The following is a 10,142-nucleotide window of genomic DNA, read 5'->3' on the forward strand; positions in this document are numbered from 1 at the left end:
GTTGAAATTGCATGATTGAAAAGAGAAAAGAAAGATAAATAATTTGGTTTGGTTCGGTTACCGACCGAAACCGATCGGTTTAGACCGGTTCGGTTTTGGTCGGTTTTTGACCTTTCAGCGGTTCGGTTCGGTTTGACCATTTCACAGTTCGGTTCGGTTTCGGTTTTTATAAATTGGGTCGGTTCGGTTCGGTTTTGAACCGATGCACAGCCCTATCCACACCAATGTAATCATCAACTCATCATCAATTGTTTCATGTCATATGTGCTATATTTATTTTGGCCCACTTGCTCTAATCCAAAATAATGCACTTATGATGTTACGACTTAGAGGGTGTTTGGCTGAGCTTATAAGCTCCTTAAAACAGCTTATAAGCTGTTTATGAGTTTATAAGTTTCTTCAAAGTGTTTGGCAAAATAAGCTCTTAAACAGCCTATTAGCTCAAAAAATAAGCTCATCAAAAAATAAGTTCCACTACCCCAACTTATTTTTTTATAATCTTATATGCAACAATCATTTTATAAATATTTTTCAACTATAATTTATTATTTTCATCATTAATCATTTAAGTTCATTTCTCTTCGATTTTCTCTCTCTAAAAAAATATTTTCTCTCTCTAGCAAAAAAATTTCTCTCTAGCTTATAAGCTCAATTATCCAAACACTTTGATAACTTATAAGCTCTTAAAATTACATCTTATAAGCTCTTGAAACATCTTATAAGCTCTAAGAACTTATAAGCTTTTTAAAATAAGCTTAGCCAAACACCCTCTTAATATGTTCAAATTGTGTGTGAGAACAATATTAATGGGCATATTATTTGTTATTTATCCATTTCAAAGTTATATCCCATTACGTGCTCATATTTAATAATCCTGAGGGAAAACTCATTTCAGAAGAATATCAAAATATAACAAGAAAAAGATATTTCAATTTGATTTCTATGGAAATGTAAAAAAAATGTATTTATAGGCAAAAATATTGAGTTGAATTGGGAAAATATTAATTTGGATGATATGTCTTAGTACTAATTTAAACTATTTGCTCAAAAAAAAAAAAAAAAAAAAACACGTAGTCTTTGAAGTAACAACACAATTCCACGTAAATACCAATAAAACCACAAAATTCCCAAAAAAAAGAAAAAATGAAAAAAGTTGGGAGGGTTTAAGGGCTGAGGGCTGGAATCTGAGTTCTCTTCACATAATTGAACTGCAATTGCAATGGCGTCGTCGCTCTCAACTTGGTTGCGCTACGTCACCACCAAAGTCGTGTACTCCTTCTCTCTCTATCAGAAGGTAACGCATTTTTTCTGGGTTCATATGCTTCCGATCACATCTATGTATATATATATTTGAGTGTGTATATTGGGAAATTTCCATTTTTTCTGTTTTGTTCTTTTTAGTTTTCTCCTTTTCTGGACAGCGGTTGAAGGGATTAGCGTATTTCATTGTTCTTGTCTTCCCACTAAATATTGATTTTAATTTCCCTGTCGCTTTAACATCTCATTTGTGCGGAATCGATCATTTTTTCCGGTTGCAGTGGCTAAAAATTTGATTGGATTTGTTAGATGTGTCCGTTTGTGTGCTGTTTTCTTTTCTTTCTTTACTCTCTGTTTTCTTCCATCTTTTAGGATGTTGGTTTGTAGTTATGATCCTTAGGTCAAAAATAAGGATGGTGAAGATAGAAGAATAGTAAGATTAATCTTATCACAGGGAATCCTTGCCCAGATTCGCACCTTATTTTCCTTGAGTTCTTAGCAAGAGAGAAATCTAGTAATCTTTTTCTTATTTTTGGCTTTTTGTTCCTCATTTTCAGCGATTGCCCTCTAGACCTTCAAATTTGGTAGGTAGGTAGATAGCGATGATTAGAATGTTGAATGTGATAAAATTAAAATATAGATCGTATGTTTATTTTGATGCATTAAGAAAAAAGAGATGTGTACATACTACATAGTATATTACCTCTTTAGGTGGATACAACCAAAATAATCAAGAGTTTTGGGTTATCCACTTATTTATAAATCAGGAATAATAAACACCGGACATTGTTGAATAGTTTCTAGTAATCCATCAAAGCAAGGAGGCCTAGTTGTTTGTGGTTAAATCTATCACACTTATTTCAAAAAATTGTTGAATTAATGTGTTTGATAGTTTGTACTCTCAATCGTTTTGTGTGGAGATATTTAACTAAATTATAGCCAGACTCTTCAGCTTGCAATAGATTTTTTGATGATGCAAAGCTTATACTATGATGACTTTTTATCTGTTATTATCCTTGTCTGGGCTGTAGGAATTATGCTTCACCTCAGGAATCTTATGTGTTGCAGACCCATGGACGTGTGGATGCTAAATGCTTTGATACCATAGTGAAAACTATTCTTGTAGGGAAGGTGACTTTTTTGCATCAGAATAAAGCGGAAGAGGTGGCTCCAACAATCGGGACTGAAGCTGGAACTTTTCTTGTTCGGAGAATTCCGTATGCAGATCCCACGTACGTCTTTTGTTTTCCAGATTTGTTTGGTTAGCTCTATTTCTATACCTTTAAGTTAGCTCCTAGGAATATCTTTGTTTTTCTTTTTTCAAGACTTCAAGTAGTTCACATGAAGTGGTGTTCACGAACTTTAGCTATCTCTATTGATGACTTCTTTATCAACCCTTACTTGGAGGGCTAATTGAAAGTTTCTGCCATTGAACGATGGGTGCTAACTATAAATTATACACAACATCTGTTATTTATCATCTGATTCATCTCTATATGTACATGAGAAGAGATATAGACGTTTCAGCAGCAGAAATGATACGACTGGCTGATAGCATGTGTCTTTTGTGTTAGCAATGTTTTTGTTGGAGACTTGGTAGTGCTGAAGGACCCCATGAACTCAGACAAGTATCTTGTTCGGAGGTTAGCTGCCATTGAGGGACACGAGATGGCTTCCACTGATAAAAAAGATGAACCTTTCGTTCTTGAGGATAATGAGTGCTGGGTACTAGCCGACAATGAAGATTCAAAACCCAAGGTATATGCTGCTTATGCTTGAATATTTCTTTCCAGTCTATCCATGTATGTTTCCTAACTAGATTCCATTCATTCCACTTGCTTTTCATTTGTTGAGATATGGTTCTAGAAGAAGTCTTCTGATGAACGAATGGTTCATCTGCTTTTGTTTCCTTAACAGACGTTCTGCTAGCTAAAATAATTTTTATTATGAGCAGTTGTCATTTTTGAACTACTCCGGATAATGATTGCTCTTTGACCTTCATGAGGAAATACATGCTACATTGCAGTGTATAGCTATTCAAATACTTGATTTGAATGTTGATTTTATGAACTGAAACTTTCTGCATTGAGTCAATTAAACATGATAAAGATACTGCATCCTTGAAAATGATCTTGTAACATTTCCAAAATGGATTGAACTTCATTGGTGCTTCACTTTATAACTTTCTTCATCTTCGTTGAAGAGGGTGTAGTTACACATGATTTATTAAATTGTTCAGGGTAAATATATAAATGTTTGGAGGACCCAATTATGCTAGAGATGTGCTTTTTTCTATACCAACAGGCAGAGATTTGTGCTCGCCTTCATTTTTATCCCTTCACTGGATTTTTCTTGGTGTGTTGGCAGGACTCCTATGATAGTCGATCATTTGGTCCAGTTACTCTGAGCGACATAGTTGGTAGAGCTATATATTGCCTAAAGAATGATGTAGATCACGGGCCTGTGAATAATAGGTTAGATTTTTTAATTTATACAAATTCTAACTATGATGGTTTTCTGGTTGTGAATAGTGATTAATGATAATACTTGTTCTCAGTGATCTTAGTGCAATTGTGGATTCTCCGGTGCTGGCGGTGGAACTTGATGTTGACGAGTTGAAGAAGAATAACAGACAGTAGATTCTCCACCAAGTTTTCCCAATTCTTAGGCCTGAAATAAGTGTGGTAAATTAACTGAACATGCGTCTTTTATGGGATGGTAGCCTGCTAAATTCTTTCCTGCGTCTTGTGTATGGGATATTGGAAAATTCTTCAAGCTTTTTTAAGGGCTATACTGTGAAAGCTTTCGGCTTTCATATTGTTTGTCTGAGTTATGGGTAAAATTAGAAGAGCTAATTTGTAAGCTCAACCGTAAATCATTTATGTTTAACTTAATATTCATATTATAAGCTATTTATATTTTTCTTGTACACGATAATTATATACAGATTATGTTAGCATATTTATCGGATCAAACTTATAGTTTATTAACTACTACTATTAGTTTTTATGTAAATATTACTATTATGTAATACTAATAACTTGGTATCTTTTTAGATCCGATGAAGAGGGTGTTTGGCTGATTTTATAAACACTTTAAAACAGCTTATAAATTGTTTATGAGCTTATAAGCATTTTTAAAATGTTTGGTAAAATAAGTTTCTAAATAATTTATAAATTATAAAAATAAGCTTCAAGAAGCTCTCCAAAAAATAAGTTTCTTTAAATCAATTTGTATTTTGATAATCTTATATGCAATAGTTATTTTACTTCAACCATGATTTATTATTTCTATCATGTACCTTTTCAAATTCATTCATCTTAATTATTCTCACTAGCATAAAATTCTCTCTCTAATTTATAAGCTTAATTATTCAAATATATTACCAACTAATAAGCTTTTGAAAAATCACATATAAATTGTTGGAGCTTATAAGCTCGTTGAAGTAAATTTGGCCAAACATAAATTCATGTTTGTATGTCAATTTGATGTTTTGTCACATGTTAATTGTAACTGAATATAACAAATAACACAATGATCGCTCTACATGATTTTGTTTGTGAAATTCCAACTCTATATAATAGCCTATCGAAACCACACAGATTAAACAAATCACCAATTTCATCAAACAAATTCTATGCGACGGATTCTCAAGATTCCTAGTATTCAATTTTTAGTAAAACCTCAGAAACTCTCAAGATTTAATCCTTCTGAATCCTTTTCAGACTCCGATGAATTCCAGAAGACAGAAGCTGTACAGCAACAAATGGCATTCTTGTTCTGATCAGAGGATGATGAGATCACTGCAAACAGAATTTAACTTCCCTTTCCTTTACTGTACATTATTCAGCTGCTCCGCAGCTCAAGATCTCGATTCTGGGTAGCACGGGCCAGGCATTGTTTACTGGGAGCTACTCACAACTTGTTCCCTCTAAATGAACCATGAAATGCATCAGATTGTATGTCATTCGACTTTCATCATGCAACGGTCAAGATCAGCATCAGATCAAGTAGTATTGGAGAGAGTTCTCATTGGCCATAGTTTTTCAGGGCAAATAATCTAAGTAGTAATGTTCAAGCTGATCTACCAAAGTGTTCCACTTTGAGCAATTTCTGAGGAATTTCCATAGAAGATATAGCCGAGACAAAAACAAACCAAATTTGCAAACCAAACTTACAGGAAGAGCAGGTTCCCTTGAAGATTTGCAGTGCCTCAACTCAGATACTTGTAACATTTAGCAAATGAAAAGACACCAGTTGCTTTCCACTTTCCTCAGCACTGACTTCTGGCTTGTATGTAGAACGTGGTAGAGAGAGACGAGCATCAAAAACAAATAGATTCCTGACCCATCCAACAGGACCTTCATTCTCGAGATAATTAGATACGCCTCCCTTTAGAGTATACAATATTTTGAAACGTCTGTCGAAGGGAAAGTATTAAGCACTGCAATTCAACAATTGTTTTAATCAAAAGAATATGTAAACACTATCTAGGATCATCACTAAGCAGAAACAACAAAAAATAAAAAATACGCACACAGGGCAATGCCAAGAACATTGTGATCAATCTAGTTTCAGCGAATTCCACCTGTACAGCACATCAATACAACTGTCTTCTTCTCTTTATCAGCATCAGCTAAAGGGTCTGAAGGTCTAAACAGAAGAAAGATAAGTGCTAAACATGTTTACTACTTACCTCGAACAGGAAAAAATTCACCATGTATCACATCTATGATAGGAAAACCATGTTGACACAGTAACCTAATGCATTTCTAACAACCAAAGGCAAGAAAATGAGATATTGTCTTCATGAATGTCAAAGCCATAGTACATGATATTCACAGGATGTGATTTAATAGCAAGTTCCAAATGGCCTTGCATCTGTCTCAGATAAGCCAAACGATAAGAAGTGACTGGCATCCGATAACCTAATTACACAAAAGGCTTAACTAATTGCTGAAAAAAAAAAATTTGAAGTGAAACAATAACTTTTGTACGTGATTTACTTCATAATACCTAGATAATACATAAAACAGTAAAATATTTCAAGGAAACTGAATTTGTGGAATCACATAAATTTATCAAACTGGCAAAAGACAAATGACATACGATGAGAACATATGTTACTGGTATATTCCCAAGTAACTACAGGCTTATAAAATGATTTACATCCACAAATAAGTGAAACCTCAGGATTACAGAATAACTAAAGCACATGTTAGAATTAGACCTCAGGCCGTGCAATCCACGAAACTTAAGGTACACATGAGATAACTTGAGCAGATGGTTGCGTACAGATTTAATTATGACTTAAAGAACCGTACCATTTCTCACATCTAGTAGAGTAAAGTTGGAGTTTGCCATACCCTATAAAGTTTGAATCTTATTTGCTCCTCCATTTAAAATGTGCACCCTGCAATGAAGGATCAAGCAAAGGGAGATTAGATATGCCCTCTTCCAACAATCATGAAAAACAGGTCAAAAGATGCTGATTCTGCAGTATAAATACAATGAAAATTCTAATACTTCAGCTCCTAGGATCTACATAGCAATCATTAAGTTCACTTCAAGTACATTAACACTCAAAGAATGTATGAAGCATGCTACAATTGAAAAAAATAAACACAATGGCTCTGGGGGAACTTGTGTGTGTGTGTGTGTGTGGCGAGAGATTGAGATTGCTTCCATTTGTGGAATTTACTTGAAGAATGATATATTTGGTGTCAAGTGGTATCTCACTCCCAAAGGAAATTTACAACAATGAGGCCTGTACAGGTGATGGCTAGCAACACAATTTCAGTCATGGGAAAGGATGGTCGTTTATAGCCAGAGAGATCTGAACAATATGTCAGAAAACTGTTGTCTTCCTTTACCCATTCAACATATGCTATAGTATCTTTTAGTGGCCCACTGTACCCCATTAGATAGAGTGTCAGGCAACAATAGCTCAACAAAAATGCTGAAAAATAAGCATCTCGGATGAATTAATTCGCATCTAACCCAGCAGTTAACTTCAATTCAATACTTTATGACCAGAGAATCTTGCATTTTGATTGGCAACCAACTACAATTGAAGACAATACATACACGCATGTTGAAACTACAGAGGAAAGATAAATAAAATACCTGTGAGTTAATCCCTCTGCTTCTACTATAGTTTCCAGAAGGAGCACAAACATTATGAGTAACTAGAATCTACCCTGCTATAACCACGTTCCTTTTTAATTTTGTTCTTCTCCATAATTATCCTGATTTCATCCGCATCATTCCATCTTTCAGCATCAGCATACATATTATACAGCAAGACGTAAGGGCCAGAGCTCTCCGGTTCCAGCTTCATCAATGCTTGAGCTGCAATTCTGGCCAGCTCCACATTGTTGTGCACTCTACAAGCACCCATAAGTGCCCCCCAGACAGCTTTGTCCGGCTCAACTGGCAAGCTATTAACGATATCCATCGCCTCCTCAAGCTTCCCATGCCTACCAACTACATCCACAAGGGACGAAAAGTGTTCCACTCTTGGTTTAATTCCAAAATCTTCAACCATTGATTTGAAATATGACCTGCCTTCACCCACTAGACCACCGTGAGCACACGCGCTCAGAACTGATATGAATGTAATATATGTTGGCTTCACTTTAAAGCACTTCATTGATTCAAAAAGTTCCAAGGCCTCTCTTGCAAACCCATGTGAGGCATACCCTCCAATCATAGCATTCCAAGAGATTACATTCTTTTGAGATTCCATCTCATCGAAAACTGTCCTGGCTTCGGATATAGCCCCACATTTCGCATACATGGTAATGAGAGAGTTATATACAGGGTTATCCGGTATAACTATCTTTGATACCAACTGATGAATTTGCATGCCCGTATGATGGGCTGCACATTCAGCACAAATGCTAAGAAGGGAAGACAGAGTATGTCTATCCGGTTTCTCTCCTTCCGCCTGCATACAAACAAATAGTTCCACTGCTTCTTTGAAGCCTCCATTCTTTTCATATCCAGCTATCATAGTATTCCAAGAAATCCGATTCTTCTGAGGCATTCTCTGGAAAAAATCAAGAGCAAGTTTCATCTTCCCTGCCCGTGCATACCCTGAGATGATCGAGTTCCATGAAAAAACATCCGGTGTTTTCATATCAAAGAAAAGTTTCACAGCAGCTTCCATATCAGATGCATTAACATAACCGCTAATCATTGTGTTCCACGTAAAAATATCCCGGCTCTCCATCGCATTAAACAACTCACTTGCAGAAGCCATATCCCTAACTTTAACATAGGCCATGATCATTGAATTCCAAGAAACCACATTCCTCTCAAACTTTGATTTTCGGCCATCACTGGACAGGGGTATCTTATCAAAAAGGCGCCGAGCATCCCAAACCCTTCCCTTCCGACCATATCCAGCAATCAAAGTATTATAAGCACGGATTAAGTCATCTCTCCCCTCTCCCACTTCCCCGTATTCCAGCAAAAGCTTTCCAGCCTCATCAAGATAATCATTCTCAATCAGTCCAGACACCATTACACTAAGCGAAGCAGCATCTCTCTCCGGCATTGCTCTAAAAAGATCACAAGCTCTCTTCACGCGACCATCATCCAAGAACCCCGTGATCATTGCATTCCAAGTAACCACATTCTTCTCAGGCATAGTGTCGAACAGCCTGAATGCATCATCCACCCTTCCATTCTTCGCATACCCACTGATCATAGTGTTCCAGGAAACAACTCCCCTCTCAGGCATTTTATCAAACAGGTACCTACCTTCCTCCACATACCTCCTTCCCCGACACGACATATAACCCGAAATAATCAAATTCCACGACACCAAGTCCCTCTTAGGCATTTCGTCGAACAGCAGCCGCGCTTTCGCAATCTCACGGCGTTTGACGTAGCCGCTGAGCATTGAATTCCAAGTGACGGTGTTCCGCTGCCGCAAGCCATCGAAAAATTCCCTTGCGTCATCGAGGCGGCCGCTTCGGATCAACGCTGTGATCTTTTTATTAGCAGAGAGGACTTCGGGAGGGACTTGGGACAAGCTAGTTCTCAGAGTCGAGAATACCCGATTACCATAGAGCTCAAATTCCCGTCTGCTCCAGAGCCTTGGAAGCATCAGTCGTAGATGAGAAAAGGCGACGGAAGAGGCGGTAGTGGGCGCCGGAGACGCCGGAGTTGTGAGTCGTTGCTGATCTGCTAATATTAGAAGACCTTATTTCTTCGTGAATTAAATCATTTATCTTTATAAGCTGCTGCTGAATTGAAATTTTATTAAAAAAAAATGGAACCTAAAAAAACCCAAAGAGAAGACCAGGGCCGGGCCTCATTAAAACCTCAAAACGAGGATAAAGAGTACCCGTCTAGATACAAAGAAAACATGAAAGAAACAAGGTTTTGCGGAAACTGAGTTGAGGAGACTTCAGAAGTTCCGGCCGTACCATCACCCCCAAATCTCCCCGGTTCCCACCAAGCACCGAACAAACAACCCAGGACAAGCTATCGCACCATGCGAACAAAGGAAGAATGTACATCATCGAAAACCAGCTGAGCAATCTCAGGAATAGAATGAAGCCAAAACCCTTCCTGCGAAAGAGAGGAAGCGAGGTAATCGGCAACTTTGTTACCTTCCCGGTAGTTATGAGAGCAACGGAGGTTGTAGTGCTCCACACCTTTAAGCGCCGCCCGCCATCTGCTCCGAAAACGCCACGGGACCGGAACCTCACGATTATTGAAGACATTAACAACGTATGTTGAATCAGATTCAATCCAGAGGTTATACCATTGATGAGCAGCAGCCCTCTCAAGAATGATAATAAAAGCAAAAAGTTCCGCCTCAAAGGCAAAACCGGCTCCTGCCGAAAAGTGAAAGCACGCCACCACCGAAT

At 37.3% G+C, this 10,142-nt stretch overlaps 2 protein-coding genes across 9 annotated transcripts; one reads left to right on the forward strand and one right to left on the reverse strand.

Annotated features, from left to right (window-relative positions):
- The first annotated feature begins 1,084 nt into the window (after positions 1-1,084).
- Positions 1,085-5,224, forward strand: LOC130999810 (mitochondrial ATP-independent inner membrane protease subunit 2-like). 2 transcript variants are annotated; one of them, XM_057925474.1, is made up of 6 exons: positions 1,085-1,294; positions 2,326-2,489; positions 2,832-3,015; positions 3,625-3,731; positions 3,815-3,941; positions 4,983-5,224. In XM_057925474.1, the coding sequence occupies exons 1-5, from the start codon at positions 1,220-1,222 to the stop codon at positions 3,894-3,896; spliced, it is 612 nt and encodes a 203-aa protein (XP_057781457.1). In that variant the 5' UTR covers positions 1,085-1,219; the 3' UTR covers positions 3,897-3,941; positions 4,983-5,224. The 2 variants fall into 2 exon arrangements, with proteins under 2 accessions (XP_057781457.1, XP_057781447.1); XM_057925464.1 differs by lacking the exon at positions 4,983-5,224 and having other exon boundaries at positions 3,815-4,086.
- LOC130999770 (pentatricopeptide repeat-containing protein At1g62260, mitochondrial) lies at positions 4,698-9,502 on the reverse strand. Of its 7 annotated transcripts, none has more exons than XM_057925445.1 (4): positions 7,384-9,502; positions 6,624-6,670; positions 5,795-5,910; positions 4,698-5,677 (listed from the first exon to the last, which is right to left on the reverse strand). In XM_057925445.1, the coding sequence occupies exon 1, from the start codon at positions 9,371-9,373 to the stop codon at positions 7,436-7,438; it is 1,938 nt and encodes a 645-aa protein (XP_057781428.1). In that variant the 5' UTR covers positions 9,374-9,502; the 3' UTR covers positions 4,698-5,677; positions 5,795-5,910; positions 6,624-6,670; positions 7,384-7,435. The 7 variants fall into 7 exon arrangements, with proteins under 7 accessions (XP_057781428.1, XP_057781398.1, XP_057781405.1 ...); XM_057925415.1 differs by having other exon boundaries at positions 4,698-5,701; XM_057925422.1 differs by lacking the exon at positions 5,795-5,910.
- Positions 9,503-10,142: the final 640 nt, after the last annotated feature.

The sequence above is a fragment of the Salvia miltiorrhiza genome, chromosome 1 (assembly GCF_028751815.1).
Source record: "Salvia miltiorrhiza cultivar Shanhuang (shh) chromosome 1, IMPLAD_Smil_shh, whole genome shotgun sequence".
In the NCBI taxonomy this organism is placed as follows: domain Eukaryota; kingdom Viridiplantae; phylum Streptophyta; class Magnoliopsida; order Lamiales; family Lamiaceae; genus Salvia; species Salvia miltiorrhiza.